Source organism: Callorhinus ursinus, unplaced genomic scaffold (genome assembly GCF_003265705.2).
Source record: "Callorhinus ursinus isolate GAN/ISIS: 27379988/994484 unplaced genomic scaffold, GSC_fseal_2.0 scaffold14, whole genome shotgun sequence".
NCBI classification, from domain to species: domain Eukaryota; kingdom Metazoa; phylum Chordata; class Mammalia; order Carnivora; family Otariidae; genus Callorhinus; species Callorhinus ursinus.
The window spans coordinates 22,430,521-22,447,470 of record NW_027397076.1 but is presented as its reverse complement, the minus strand read 5'-3'; the positions used below and the strand labels follow the sequence as shown (position 1 = coordinate 22,447,470).

At 33.8% G+C, this 16,950-nt stretch overlaps 1 protein-coding gene across 10 annotated transcripts in view; it reads left to right on the top strand.

Annotated features, from left to right (window-relative positions):
• The window catches only part of LRRIQ1 (leucine rich repeats and IQ motif containing 1), a 217,662-nt gene that overhangs the window by 64,319 nt on the left and 136,393 nt on the right, over nucleotides 1-16,950 (top strand). For all 10 annotated transcript variants that reach the window (XR_012380668.1, XM_073900570.1, XM_073900567.1 and 7 more), the window contains one exon: nucleotides 7,081-7,174. Coding sequence is in view for 9 of the 10 variants with exons in the window: in XM_073900570.1 (XP_073756671.1) it covers nucleotides 7,081-7,174 (94 nt within the window). In the remaining variant the exon portion in view is untranslated. The remainder of the gene's footprint in view (nucleotides 1-7,080; nucleotides 7,175-16,950) is intronic.

The following is a 16,950-nucleotide window of genomic DNA, read 5'->3' as shown; positions in this document are numbered from 1 at the left end:
CTTTCTTTCTTTCTTTCTTTCTTTCTTTCTTTCTTTCTTTCTTTCTTCTTTCTTTCTTTCTTCTTTCTTTTTTTTTTTTTTGGCTGAGGTGTAGTCCATTGTATGAATATATCACACTTTGTCCATTTTCCTGCTGATAAATATTTTAATTATTTCCGATTTGGGGCTGCTATGATTCTTATGGAATTTACTGGGGAAATTCTTATATAAATCTTTCTGTGGACATATGTTTTTATTTCTCTGGGATAAATGTGTAAGAGTGCAATTGCTGGATAATAGAGTAGGTATATGTTTATAAGAAACTGAAAAAAATAGTGAAAACATTTTACACCAGCAATGTACTGGAGTTTCAACTGCTGCATTCTAGAGGATGTTTAATATTTCATTTGTGTTATCTCATTATGGTTTTAGTTTACATTTCCCTGATGAATAACGACATTAAGCCTTTTTACATTCTTATTTATTGATGATTTTTACATATTATTTTGTGTGTATTCAAATGTCTTACTATTTTTATTGGTTATTTGCCCTTTTCTTATTGATATGTATAAATTCTTTGTATATTCGGACGTAATTCTTTGTTAGGTATATGTTTTGTAATATTTTCTCCTGGTCTCTCTATAACCATGAATTTTTATTAATGGTATTCTCAGATGAGCAGAAGTTTTCAATTTTGATGAAATTTAATTTATTAATTTTAGTATTGTTCTGTGTCCTTTGTAATATTTTTCTACCTCCCCTTTGAGAAGATGATTTTATACATTTTCTTGCTTTCTTATAAAAATTTTGTACTTTTAGTTCTTACCTTGAAGTCTGTCTATGATCCATGTCAAATTATTTTATGAATGGTATGAAGTAGAGGATGAGTTTAGTTTTTAATATGGATATCCCTTGTTCCAGCAACATTTGTTGAACAAGCTTTTTTCATCATTGAATTACTTTGGTGTCTCAAAATATTTGATTTACCTTTGACTTACTTTGGGATGAGTTTCTATTAAATGTTTTTCTATTAACTGATCTAATGATAGATCATACTTTCCTATTTCTTTATATGTTTAGTAATTATTTTATGAGATGCTTTATTTAATTAAAAATTTTAGAAAAGCAACACATGGATCAAGATTCTAAAGTTTCAAAAAGGAATTCAGGGAAAAGTCTCCTTAGCCTTTCTTCCCCAGCAGCAGCCAAAGTTACTAGCTGGTTGGTGCTCCCTAGAGGTATTCATTGCATATACATGCAGATGAATAGCAGAGTCCTCTCAAACCTTGGCTTCTACTATACCCCCATTCCCTTCCTATCATTTCACTGCAGTCGCCTTGGCTTCCTGATATTCTTCACAGATCAGGCTGCTGGGTCCCAAAGGCTTTTTTCCTCAAGGCCTTTGGTTTTCTCTCTGGACAAAATTAGCTTTCATAAAACAGTCCACTCAGGTGATGGAAGTGGTATTTTTGAAAATGAACAACTTAATGTATTTGAAAACAAAACCAGCCATATTACCAAGGACAACTTCAGCTCTGTTAGCAGATCATTGGGAAAACTTTGAAATGACTAAAACCATAAGTCTTTCAAGCAAATCTGTACAGTTTATCTACATAGCATGGTTCCAGAGAGTACAGATAGATAGTTCAAGTACCATAGCAAAGGAGACAGAGGCCTTTTAGTTCAAAGGTTCTCTGGTTGCAAGAATGTGTGCTAATTCCTAAATAACGGTACATACAGTGTTAATTAGAACTAGAAATTTTCTTCCAAATTTTGATCCTATAGATTCATCTTTCTAAGTAGTTTTGCTTGGTGCTAAAATGTTACTCTTTGCTTCTGGAGTTAAACAGGTATTTACATGATAAACATATATCTTGCAAAGGATTTTTTTTCAATTTACTTAAACAAATAAAAAAACAGTTTATCCAAGTTCTGAGCTTGTTTTTTGTTTTGTTTTAGACTCGATATATGAGAGAGATCATATGGCATTTGTCTTTTTCTGACTTATTCCACTTAGCATAATGCCTTTGAGATCCATCCATATTGTCACAAACGGCAAGGTTTCATTCTTTTTTATGGCTGAATAATACTCCATTGTACATCTAAAAACACAGTTGTTTTATCCATTCACACATCAGTGGGCATTTAGGTTGTGTCCATATCTTTGCTATTGTAAATAATGCTGTAATGAATGAACGTGGGGGTATATGTATCTTTTTAAGTCAGTGGAGTTTTTTTCTTTAAATAAATAACCTGAAGTGAAATTGCTAGATCATAAGGTGGTTCTATTTTTAATTTTTTAAGGAACCTCCATACTGTTTCCATAGTGGCTGCACCAATTTACATTCCCACCAACAGTGTGAGAGGGTTCCCTTCTCTCCATATCCTTGCCAACGCTTGTTATTTCTTGTCTTTTTGATAATAGCTATTTTTTTAAAAAAGATTTTATTTATTTGACAGAGAGAGACACAGCAAGAGAGGGAACACAAGCAGGGGGAGTGGGAGAGGGAGAAGCAGACCCCTGGCTGAGCAGGGAGCCTGATGCGGGGCTCGATCCCAGGACCCTGAGATCATGACCTGAGTTGAAGGCAGACACTTAACAACTGAGCCACCCAGGCACCCCTAAGATAATAGCTATCTTAACAGATGTGGAAGGATACCCCGTTGTGATTTTGATTTGCATTTCTCTGATGACTAATGATTTTGAACATCTTTTCATGTGCCTATTGGCCATCTGTATGTCTTCTTTGGAAAAATGTCTATTCAGATCTTCTGCCCATTTTTTAATCATTTTGGATTTTTGCTATTGAGTTATATGACTTCTTTATAAGTTTTGGATATTAGACCCTTATCCTTATCAGACATGTGATTTGCAAATGTTTTATCCCATTCAGTAGGTTGCCTTTTCATTTTGTTCATAGTTTCCTTTGCTGTGCAAAGCTTTTAATTTGATATGGTTCCACTTGTTTATTTTGTTTTTGTTGCCTTTTCTTTTGGTGTTAGATAAAAAAATCATCCAAGACCCATGTCAAGGAGTTTATCACCTGTTTTTTTTCTATGAGTTTTATGGTTTCAGGTCTTATGTTCAAGTCTTCAATCCATTTTGAGTTAATTTTTGTGTATGTTGTAAGACAGTGGTCAAGTTTCACGTTTTGTATGTGACTGTGCAGTTTTCCCAACATCACTTTGTGAAGAGACTGTTCTTTCCCATTGTATATTCTTGGCTCCTTTGTCAATAAATTCATTAAACGTATATGTGTAGGTTTATTTCTGGGGTCTCTGTTCCATTGATCTCTATATCTGTTTTTATGCTGATACCATACTGTTTTAGTTACTGTGGCTTTGTAATATAGTTTGAAATCAAGGGGCATGATGCCTCCAACTTTGTTCTTTCTCAAGAGAGCTTTGAGTATTCAGTCTTTTGTGGTTCTGTATAAATTTTAGGATTATTTGTTCTATTTCTGTGAAGAATGCCATTGGGATTTTGATAGGGATTGCATTGAATATATTGCTTTGAGTGGTATGGACATTTTAGCAATATTAATTCTTCCAATCTAGCACATGGCATATCTTTCCATTTATTTGTCTTCCTCAATTCTTTTCATTAATATCTTGTAGTTTTCAGTATATAGGTCTTTCACCTCCTTGGTTAAATTTATTCCTAGATATCTTATTTTTTTGATGCAATTATAAATAAGATTGTTTTCTTAATTTTTTTTCTGTTGGCTCATTAGTGTAAAGAAACCCAACAAATTTTTGTGTATTGATTGTGTATCCTACAACTTTAGTGAATTTATTAGTTCTAACAGTTTTTTGATTGAGTCTTTAGAATTTTCTGTATATCATGTCATCTCCAAATAGCTACAGTTTTACTTCTTCCTTTCCAATTTGGATGCCTTTTATTTTGTTTTCTTGCATAATTGCTCTAGATAGGACTTCCACAATTATGTCAAATAAAGTTGTGAGAGTGGGCATCCTTGTCTTATTCCTGATCTTAGAGGAAAATTTCACGTTTTCACCATTAAGGATGATGTTAGGTGGTGAGCTGTGGGGTTGTTATATATGGCCTTTACTATGTTCAGGTACAGTCCCTCTATACCCACTTCATTGAGCATTTTTATCATAAGTGGATGCTGAATTTTGTCACGTGCTTTCTCTGCATTGTTTGAGTTAGTCATATGATTTTTATTCTGCATTTTGTTAATGTGGTATATTACATTGACTGATTTGTGGGTGTTGATAAATCCCACTGGATCATGGTGATGTGTTTTTAATACATTATTGAATTTAGTTTGCTAATATTTTGCTGAGGATTTTTCATATCTACATTTATCAGGAATATTGGCTTATAATTTTCTTGTGGGGTTCTTGTCTAGTTTTGGTATCAGGGTAATGCTGGCTTCATAATATGGGTTTGGAAGAGTTCCCGCTCTTTTATTTTTTGGAAGAGATTGAGAAGGATTAGTATTAATTCTTCTGTGGATGTTTTATTGAATTCACCAGTGAAGCTGTCTGACCTTGGACTTTTGTTCCTTGGGAGGTTTTTTATTAAGATGAGTCAGTCATCTTACAGTAATTGATCTGTTCAGGTTTTCTATTTCATCATGGTTCAATCTTGGTAGATTGTATGGTTCTAGGAATGTAGCCTTTTCTGCTAGGTTGTCCCAATATTTTGGCATATGATTTCTCCTAGTAGTCTTTTACAATCCTTTGTGTTTCTGTGGTAAAAGTTGTAACATTTCTTTGATTTTTGATTCTGTTTATTTGCATCCTTCTCCTCCTCCTCGTCCTTCTCCTTCTTCTTTTCTTGCTGAGTCTGGCTGAGGTTTGCCATTTTTGTTGTCTTTTCAAAGAATCAGCTCTTAGCTTTATTGATCTTTTCTATTGTCTTTTTTTTTTATGTCTCTTTGGTCTTTATTTCATTTGTTTTTGCTCCAATCTTTGTTATTTTCTTCCTTCTAATAACTCTGGACTTCATTTGTTCTTCTTTTTCTGGTTCCTTGAGGTTTAAAGTTAGATTGTTTATTTGAGATGTTTCTTATTTCTTGAGGTAGGCATTTATTACTGTGAACTTCCCTCTTAGAACTGCTTTTGCTGCCTCCCGTAAATTTTGGTATGTTCCATTTCCATTTTCATTTGTCTCAAGGTATTTTTTAATTTCTCTTGATTTCTTCTTGGAAACATTGCTTGTTTGATAGTATATTGTTTAATCTCCACATATTTGTGAATTTTCATTTTCTTCTTGTAAGTGATTTCTAGTTTCATATCATTGTGTTGGAAAAGATGCTTGATATGATTTCTTAAGTTCATCTGGTCTAACATGTTTAAGACTGATGTTTCCCTCTTGATTTTCTTTCTATTCTATATACTGATGTATAGGATACATCAGTTATCAATAGGGTAATCTAGTCATTGATGTAAGTGGAATATTAAAGTCCCCTATGATTATTGTGTTGCTGTCTATTTCTCCCTTTAAGGCTGTTAATATTTGCTTTAAATATTTAGGTGCTCCTGCATTGGGTACATAAATATTTACAACATTATATCCTCATGTTGGATTGACCCCTTTTATCATTATGTAACACTCTTCTTTTCTCTTATTACAGTCTTTGTTTTAAAGTGTGTTTTGTCTGAAGGAAAATCTGTTTTGTTTGATATGTCTAGTAATTTTTTAAAACATTTTATTTATTAGAGAGAGAGAGAGAGAGAGCACAAGCAGGGTGGAGGGGCACAGGGAATGGGAGAAGCTGAACAGGGAGCCCACCTGTAGAGGGAGCCTGACTGAACAGGGAGCCCGATGTGGGGCTCCATCCCAGGACCCTGAGGACATGACCTGAGCCAAAGGCAGATGCTTAACCAACTAAGCCACCCAGGCGCCCTGATAGGTCTAATAATTTTTAATTAAATATTGAACATTGTATATAATACAGTTTAGTGAGTCTGGAAATTGTCTTCCTTTTAAAGGCAGTTACGTTCAGTTCTGGCAAGCAGTTGAAGCATTTATGGGTACTTTTTTTTTTCTGTCTTCTTTAATTTCATTCTCTCTTAGGACAAGCCATTTTAGTTTTCAACTCTTAGTGCATGCCCCTACCCCAGGGCATTGTGTTCCTCCTACTGCATAGTCTTTCTGGATTGTAGCTCACTCTGTGAGATACTCAGTTAGGTCTCATTTTGTCTGGGTTAAGACTCCAATATCTTTCGCTGCTACATGAACTTAGTGTCATCATTCAGCTTTCAGCCTTACAGTTCGTGATCCCTGCTAGGATTTTCAATCTTTCTGTGTGTGTGCAACACCTCACACTTGTCCGTGGACCTGTGGTAAATCTGTGGTAAATTTTCACATAGACTTCTTCCCCCAATTCCCTCCTCACAACATATAAACGCACAGCTCCTTCTCTTTATTTTTCATCATAAATTCCAGCTTGTTCTAATCTTTGTCTCCTCACTCAGCAAAAGAACTTCTTTATTTGGCCTTTACTGCTCTGAAGTGGTAAACTGCTTTCAAACAGAAAACCACTGTGATTGTAGGCTCACCAGGTATGTTTCCCATCTCGCAGAGTCAGGTTTAAAAAACAGGTGCTTCCTATATATTGTCTAGTTTTATGATATTTTTCTGTGGGAGAATAATTCAATATAAATTACTCTGAAATGTACTCTAGATTGACCTACTATTCTTACTTTTGAAAGTAAAATAGGTCCATGTAACTCTGTTTATGTATGTGTTCAATTTTACCACTTATCTTATGACTTTAGATTTCACTTCTTCAGATTTTGTGCTAACAATCTGGCACAAACAGTTCTAAGCCCTTTACACACATTACCTCATTTAACCCTCACCCAATAAGATAGGTATGAGACTGAATCACAAAGCAATTGTATGGTTTGCATAAGTTCACAAAGCTGCTAAATGGGAGAAATATATGTTCTAACAGCAGTCTGTGTTCTTAACATAGTCTCTTTCTAAAAGCATACTGTATTCTGCAAAATAAATAATTTTTTTTGCTCTACTACCTAACCAATAAATAAATTGTCCTTGATTTATGATTATTTTTTTCTCTGTTATTATCTTCTATAATGATTTTTATTGTTTATTTTCTGTAGATCTTACAAGTGCTATTAGATGGTTTGATGCATGCTATTCTCTCCATGAATTGTCTCTCACTGGAAACCCACTTCTTCAAGAAATAAACTGGAGGTAAGAAATATTGTTGCACTCTATTATATACTTTATTATAGTTGCAGAAAACACAATTTGATGAAAATTGTTCTGTGCATATTAATTGCTTGGGAAAAGTTAATAAAAATAATTTAAAAGTTATTCAAAACAAGAAATTTTTATAATATTAGCTTTAAAAATATCTTCAACCCAAAATAATTTTTTGCACATGTATGAACTAATGCAAATTTAAAATGATTATTTTGATCCATACCATTGATTATGTGACAATTTTAGTATAATGGTAACTTGGAGTTTGTTGGTGTCTATTAAAGTATGACTTATAAACGTGTGTGAATCCATGCTTCTCTTTGAAATATTGCAGTACCTAGATGTAATGGAAGAAAAATATTTTGTAATTTTTTTGGAATGAATTTTCTTCTTTAAAAAAGTGTTTCTAATCTGAAATTCTCATACTATGCTAACACCATTTCCCCCCAAATTGACCAGCATCTTTTTTCATGATGAGCTTTTTTGAGATAATTTTCATACAGTAAACTTTATCAGTTTTATTTATGAGTATGAATATGGCATAAAACCACCACAATTAAGATATTAAACATTTTTACCACCTTAACCAAATATTCTCATGCCCCTTTGCAGTCAGTTGCCACCCTTAGACTTTAAAAATGTCTCTCCACTCTTTGATGGCTTTTATTGTTTCTGATGAGAATCTGCCAACATTCTTTTTGGAGACTTCTAATATATTCTCTTTATCAGTGGTTTTCAGCAATTTGATTATAATGTGTTTTGCTGTGGTTTTATATAGATTTACTCTTTAATATCTGTTGAACCTCTTGAATCTGATGAATTTGTAGTTTCCATAAAATTTAGAATTTTTTTGCCCATTATTTTTTCACATGTTTTCTGTCTCCTTCCTATCTTGTGCTACTAGGATGTCAATTTCACCAATATCAGATCACTTGATATATTCTAGAAGTTGTTATTGCTCTGTTCTTATATACATTACACTTTTTTTTCTGCCTCTAATTCACTCTTAACAGTTATTGCTGTATCTTCAAGTTTTCTCATATTTTCTTCTTACATATCTATTTTGATGTTAATCCCATCCAGAATTGATCAATACAGAGTTCAGATACTGTGTTTTTCATCTCTAGAAGTTTCATTTATTTTTTTTTAATATTTGCGATTTCTCTCCTAATCATGCTCATGGTTTCCTGAATCAACTTTAACATATGAAAAATATTTATAATAGGTGTTCCAAAATCCTTCTCTGCTAATTTCATCATCTATATCATTTGGGGGTCTATATTTGTTGATTTTTCCCCCAATTCTGGGTCATACTGCCCTGCTTCTTGCATGTTTGGTTAATTGTGATTGTATTCTGGACATCTTAAATTTTATACTGTTGTTTTCTTAATTTTGTTCTTTTTCTTTAGGCAACACCTGTTTTGTTTCTGACGTACAGCAGCTAAGTTACTTGAAATTAGTGAGATGCTTTTAAAGCTTGCTTTTAAGTTCTGTTAGGGAAGTCTCAAAGAAATCTTTATAGACTAGTGCCAGTTTAGCTTTTCTGCTATGGAACTGACTCTGGTGCCTCTTATGTATATCCTTTCAACTTTGGCTGATAAGAATTATTCCCAGCCCTATATGGGTTCCTGTAATTTCTCTACCTTTTGCTTTCCCCTGGTTCTTGCCCTTGGCCTTAAGTCATTTTCTCTTATACATCCTCAGATCATTGCCCATTTACCCAGGTCCAGGTGAATTAAATCCCAGAATTCTGAAAGACTTTGCATATGTCCACTTTTCTAGTACTGATGATTCTGATCTAAACTCTTGTCTCTTTTTATGTCCAGCAGCATCCATTTGTAAGACAATTTAACATGATTTATTATACATTTGACATTTGTATCATATTAACTCATGGCTACATCAAGACAGAACAAGCCAAGAATAGACAGGGTTTATAGCCTAATTTAGCAAGATAAGTTTGACAACACACTAAGTACAGGTAAAGGCAAATATATACTGAAATTCAGTAGGAAAACCTGTTTCAAGATCCTCAGAGTTTGGATCAAATTTGTAAATCTTATCAATCTGATCAGGTAGTGAAAATATAACATTTATGAATAAAATATAGACAAGGAAGGATACATAATTGAAAAGAAAGTTGTTGTGACATCTGATCCTAGGGAAGAAGCAATTGATTCTTTGCCCTGATTTGGTTTTTCTGTGATGTGTGGCCATAGCCAGGAAGATCCTTGTTCTGACGATTTCCAAAGGAATATATCTTACAATAGAACCAATGATCTGGTCATGTTTAAAAATTCCTGTATCTGACTTAATCCACTTGTAGAACAAGATAAGAGAGTGTAGAAAGTAGTCTATTTCCCTCACTTCTCTGACGCCACTGCAAACCTTTGATAGTCTCTTTCCACAAGTATTGAGTTTCTGAATTTGTTTATTGGTTTTTCATTAAGAAAATAGCATTTTTTTACCAAGTCAAACACCTGTGTAATTTGCTACTTATTGATAGCGAGTGTCTCACAGAAGAGTTATTATCTTTGCCAGAAAATGTTTTTCTATTTTCTTTAAAGCTCAATTTCCACATAAATTTCTAAAGTTACACTATTTTTTAGGGAAACCTTGTATGTTTTTACATGTTTTAGAATAGAACTTGTCAATTTCTACCTTAGGAACATCTGTTTCCAGGTGCAATTTAAGCTGTGTATTATTGAGGAAAGACTATCACCCAGTGATGTGGTTTTCAAAGGTGTATCCCTAGACAAGCAACTTCATCATCACTTGGACACTTGTGAGAAATGCAAAATCTTGGACACTGTCCATACTCCTTTAATCAGACACTAAGGGATGATGTTTAGTAATCTGTGTTTCAATAAGCCCTTTGAATGATTTGATGCACACTAAAGTTTGGAAATCACTGTGTTTTTAAACAAGGACATCCTTTTCCTGCCCCATACTGTGTGATCCTGGGCAGGTAACAACTTTCCTGTGTCTCTGAATCCTCAATGGTAAAATGAAGATAATAATAGTACCTATCTTATGGGGGTAGTTATGATAATTGAATGGGATAATACACATATTTTGTTGGGCACAATTCCTGGAACATGGTAAACATTCAGAAATCTACTATTTTCCATGTCAAGGCTAAGCACACTACGGGCTCTTATTAAATCACCAAATATTTATTGTATGCCTACTATATCTAGCCAATGTCCCAAAATTTGGACACTATAAAGGAAATTCAATGCACTCCTTGATTTCAAACCATGTTTATAATCTTGATAGGGATAAAAATGTATGTAAAGAATGATAGCCATGAAAAATAATAGTGATGGCAAACACAGTCATAGTGTTTACTTTGTGCCCAGCATTGTTCTCATTTAATATTTACAATATGCCTGATAAAATAGTTAGCTAGTATCCCCATTTTACAGGTGGGGAAACAGAATCATATAAAGGCTAAATAACGTGCCCAAGGTTACGCAGCTAACTAGGGGAAGAGCTAGAATTCAAACCCATGCAATCCAGCTTCAGTTTGTGCTCTTTAACTCTTAGATTTCAGTACCTAATACCAGTGTCAGATGACTATTGTAGGCAACCGATATGCTTTAGAAATCCCACCTTACTTTAGTGTGACCAGGAAAAAAATACCTTTACTGAGGAGGCAAACTTTGGGTTAAATCTCAAAAGTTTGATAAGATTTAGAATCAAGTTAAAAGGGAAAAAAAAGCACTTCTGATGGAGGAAATATTGATGAAAAGGAAGGAATGTGAAAGGCAAGTTTAGGCTCTGGTCTATTCAGGTGTAAAGTAAGTAAGAGTGGGAAATACCTTTGGAAAGAAATAAATCAAGTGCATGCATTTATGGTGGGTCAGAGAATGACCTACTATCTACACATATTACTCTACAGCAACTCTGAGTTGGGTTCTGTAATTATCACTCTGATTTTACAGAGGTACTAACTGAGGCTTAGATTCCTTGTGATTTGCCCAGTTGTGATATAAGTGTCAGGGAAGGGATTTGCGTTCTAAAGCCTGGAATTTAAATACTTTGCTTTACTGTTGCATATGATATATTGCTGCCAGATTGTAAAGGGCCTTGTATGCTAGAATAAAAAAGTCTCCTTTATCCAGTGGTCATGGAGAGAGCCTATAGTATATCAGATATATGTATAGGCCTTGTGAGTAAACTGCTCATGTGCATGTCTAGTTCCATCACTTTCTAGCTGTTTGCCTTACACAAATTACTTAATCTAGCTATGTCTCAGCGTCTTCATCTATAGAATGGATATAATAACAGTGGCTCCCTTCGGATTTATCCATTAAGGTAATATAGGTTGTACTACAAAACAACAAACCCAGAAATCTATGTGGTTTAATACAACAGAAACTTATTTTTTGTCTATATTGTGTCTGATGTGAGTTTAGCCTGTCTAATCTAAGCAGACTCAGAAACTCAGGATACTTCCATTTTGTGGCTCTGTGTCATGTAACTTCAATGTAATCTGACTTTTTTAGGTAGTAGATTCTGGCAAGGGAGGGGAAGAGGCCACAGGGAAAGAACAACTGACATTTAACCACTCTGCTCTCAAAAGTGGCATTGATCACTTCTCTCATATTCTACTGGCTGTAACCAGTCATAAGGCCAAACTAACTGCAAAAGAGGCCGGAAAATGTAGAGAAGAACATGAGCACCAGAGTACGCCAATAGTCTTTGTGAGGACTAAATATGTTGCTGCATAAAAGCATTTTATAGTAGTAGTGCCTAGCATATAGCACAGTTGGCAAATGTTAGCCATTATTTTTAAGGAGCTATAGAGAAATTTTGAATAGTTGTATGAAAAGGAAAATTGTGTTTGGGAAAGATTTTTTTTTCAACAGCAAAATGATAAGGGATTAGGTAAAGTGGCCAAATTAAATGTTATTAGAGAGTCCAGGCATTAAAAAAGGGCTAAAATTAAGTAGTGGAAGTGGTCCCAGACTACTGTACAGATCCTTCCAGTTTAGAACTAGAAGAGTGATCTTAGAGTGAAAATTCCCACACACAAAGAAGAGTAATTATGTCTAAAAGGCTCTGCTTGGCAGGTGATACTATTTATAATGAAAATATCTAATGGATCATTTTTACATAGATATTTTTATTTTTCTAGGTAACTATATAGACTATATATATATGTGTGTGTGTGTGTGTGTGTAGGATATGTATATATATGATATATATGTATATATATGTCATAGATGACCAAAATTATTTGTTGAAGGAATACATTACAGAATTTTACATTATAATGTGTAAAAGCTTGAAAAAAATGCATATTTCAGGCCCTCTAATTTTTCTATTGAATTTTTAAAATTTTACTTTAGTGATTGAAAGTGTTATTACCTATAAATTGACAATTGATTTTATTATTGATTTGCAGTAATTTTCAGTGTCAGTTCTACAGCTGGAGTTCTTAGACTTTTAGGGAACCATGATGTTTGTCAGGTTCCTCATGTTTCCTGAAAAACTGATCTTAGGACAAATTGTTATAGGAAATACCAACTATTAGTTAATATCAACTTATAAGGAGATCAGACATTGCAGCTATTTAAGGAATATGTGTATATATGTGAAAGGACCCCCTAAATATGTTTCTAGACCTCTTGGGAAAAGGACTCTCTCATTTGGAATTGAAGTAGTGAAGATCCCCCACCTAGATGTACTAGCTCACGTTCTGGGGCTGTGCTTTTCTTACATTGGGGTTTAAAACCCTAATCCCCAGGTTTGGGCCTCCTCATTTTCATTTATTTTTGTTATTTTATTTTTTTTAAGATTTTATTTATTTGAGAGAGAGAGTGAGAGCAAGAGGGAGAGAGAGAGAGAGAACTCTTGAGCTGAGGAAGGAGCAGAGGGGAGAGGGTCAAGCAGACTCCACACTGAGCACCGAGCCTAACTTGGGACTCGATCCCAGGACCCCGAGATCATGACCGAGCTGACTGCTTAGCCAAGTCAGATGCTGACCGAGTCAGATGCTTAGCCAACTAAACTACCCAGGTGCCCCTTTGGGTCCTCATTTTTAGAAAGCAAACCTTAGAGTGAAACTTCCCATACAAAAAGTAGGTGTAACTATGTCCAAAAGGCTCTGCTTGGCAGGTGATATTATTTATAATGAAAATCCCTGATGGGTTGTTTTAGGTAGATATCTTTATTTTCCTTGGTAGCTATATAGACCAAATTTATGATGACAAACAAAAATAGGTGGTTGTGCCCATTATTCAGAGAAAGCTCTTTGGTGGCCATGGTTTTTCTATTAGGCATTGGGCAAATAGGACATGAATTCTCTTGCTGATCTGATACCAGTTTCCATTTAAACAGCTGCCATGTTGCCAGTTGCAATAACTAGAAACAAACCTATATCCTGAATAATCTTTGAATTTATTTATGTTTTTTGCATGAAGAATAAATACTTACTTTGTTGAATCAAATAGGCTTATGGTGAAATATATTGATAATAAATCTATTTAAATATATAAAGATAAATATTCACATTTTACTACTACTAGTCCTAAGTATATATACTTAGTGCAATACTAATATATACTATACTTACTAAGTATAGATACTTTACAGTTTTAAAGAAAATATTTAATTAGAAACAATATTCAAAAAAAGGTAGTACTTATATTATAGACATGTACAATTATTTAGCTATTATAATTTTTATGTTTAAATGAACTTTATTGGACTAGACTCATACCAACTTGAAAATTTTGCTTATCAAATTTCACTTAGATCAGTTGGCCTAATACAGCTTTCATAATTTCAAGAAGAGATTCAGTTATCTAAAGGGTTTAAAATCTAGTAATCTATAAAATATGGATTTGTTAATGAAAGGATCAAGTAAAACTTTAAGCAGTGTGTTCCAATGAACTTTACATAACCCCTTGATACCAACAAAAGGATTAGTTATAGATTTTCCCAATTGGCTTCTTACTTTCATGTCTGGCCAGTGATAACATGGACAAAACTGATGTACTAAAAAAATCTCTTTTTTAAAACTTAATCTACAGACTCAGTTTGGAATCTCCTTTGGGAATGTGTTTTATTCATTAGTGATGAATAGAGTCTCTTAAGTGACAGAATATTCACCAGGAAGTTTTCACTAAATGAAATATTGATTCAGCCCTTGGCTAGGAGGAGCCCAGCTGGAAAAACTAATGTTGAGATCTCACAGTATTCTTATACTTCATTTCCAATATGAATCAACTTGTTACAGCACTTTCTAATATATTCATCATAGACTCTTATAAGGCTGCATTTAAACTTAAGGCCAACCCATTGCACTACTAGTTTATACAGATCTGAGAACTATTCCTTAAAAAAAAAAAGACACAATGCTTAACATAAAACACTAAATCTAATGTTGATATTTATCATATAAATCACAAATTTCAAGATACTGTCATAGTCTTGAATATCCAAACAAGCTAAATTTTTATATCCACAGAAGTTTCAAATATTCTGACTCAAACTGTTTGGGAACATTTTTTTATATATAAAGGTGATGAATTATAATATCAAATATTTTCAATGTGAAAATTCAAGCCCTGTTGATCCACATTCTCCATAATTATTTCCTGTAGCTATAATATTGTACATAATATCTATATCAATAACCATATCCAAAATATAGTATTTGATGACAAAATTATCATTTTTCCCCTTGCTGATCTGGTTAGTTAACATCCAAACAGCTTCCACAGAATGCCATTTGCAATATCTAGAAACAAACTAATGTCCTGTATTGCCTTTGGATTCACTTATTTTTCATTATTTTAGTTGTCCAGAGCATAAACAGTTGTATTAAATACAATATGCTTGCTGGTAGTAAAATATTGATCTTTCCATTAATCTGATAAAGCAAATTCTTATATTTTTACTTCTAAGATTATATGAGGTTATTTAGTTAAAATAGCTCTTCACTTTGTCACCAATTATTTCTGAATAGAAAGCATGTTTCTCTGTATATGTGATATGTACTCTGTAACTTCAGTGTTACAAGAATACGTTTCTAAGAAACGTTCATATCATTTATGCAAAACCAATGGCAATGTTAATCAGTAAACAGATCATTGGAATATAGCTGTCCAGGACCACAATATCTCTTATTTTAGCAAATTCTCTGACATATAGGACATGCTACAAGTTTTCAAGTAAGCCATATTTTTCTTGAAAATTTCAGACAATTATGAATGATTAGAACTTCAGAGTTGTTTTATTTTTAAGTTTAACCTGGAGGATCTCTGATTTTATTTTTCTTTTAAGATTTATTTATTTATTTGAGAGAGAGAGAGAAAACATGCGCATGCATGCACATGAAGGGAAGGATTGGGGGGGGCAGTGGGAAAGGGAGAGGGGAAGCAGACTCCTGCCTAGTGCAGAGCCTGATGTGTGGCTCAAACTCAGACCATGACCTCACCTGAGCCAAACCAAGTCAGATGCTTAACCTTAACCACCTGAGCCACCCAGGCCCTGAGCATCTCTGATTTTAGCACAACTCATTGTAGTCATTTTCCTCCCAATGCAGTGGTTCTTAATTCTTTAAGGTACATAAGAAAGGCTATATTTTAAAAATGCAAATTCCCCAGAACCCAACAACAGAGGTCTTTGGGTGTAACTGAATCTAAAAAAGTGTCCCATATACTACTTAGAGAGTAGTTCAAGGACAGCCTTTTCAGAGACACTGCCCTGTGGGGTTGAAGACACACAGAGGGATCTAACCTTGAATTCCCATTCCAGTGGATTTATAGAGTGACTAAGATAAAAAATAGATGTTTGAGACCCTGTGGCTCTCATGATAACAGCATGAGTATTTTCTTCCTTTTGTTGACACCTCCTTAATTAGACAAAATGACACCCGAAAGATGGCTGTTCAAGAGGGTCTTAGTGTTACTTTATCTGCATATCACTGTAGGTCCAGGATCCTGTTAAAAAGTTTTATAGGTCCAACAGCTTACTGTTATTTGTTTAACCAGAAATGACTGTACAATAGAAATAAACAAATTAGCTTTACCTAACTCTTAAGAAATCCAATTTACAATAAGAAAATCTGCCTTATCTAATTTACCTTGTAAGATATACCTATTCAAAGACCAAAGCCTGCTATTAGCATACCTCATTCCTTCTGCTGGCTGGGTCCACTCTGGAGACCAAGGTACAGACAGAAATTTGTTTGGTACACAAAGAATTAGAACTGTTGGTTTTTGTCTAGGACTAGTTCCATCAAGTTATTGAAGGCTTATGTTTTGAAGGTTATGTTTCTGTATTTTAGGAGATATGATCTGAGGAAATAAGATCATTAATAGGATTAGAGCATTTTTCAAGCTGTTATGAACACCTATACAGTTTTAATTTTTAATACCCTTTATTATCATATTTCAAAAAGCATCTTTACTTCATACCTGGCATTTTATAGCTATAAATAAGTTTGACATTATAGTCATGTCTTAGAAAACTTGCCTGGATACTTTGAGAGAGATTTAGAATGCAATGTAGCTTCATTAGTAATGTAATAAATAATTTGATAGAATAGAGTATGGATAGTTAATCTCTCCATTATATTTTAATTATTATCAGCTTCAATTTCAGAGATTAACCTTTCCTTGCATTGTTGAGAGCTTCAGTCAAAGATTTTATGATATATTTAATATTATACCTGTGTGATTACCTCTGATTACTTCATTACCTCTGTGATGAATAGCTATTACCTTAATTAGCATTCTGCTTTTGAA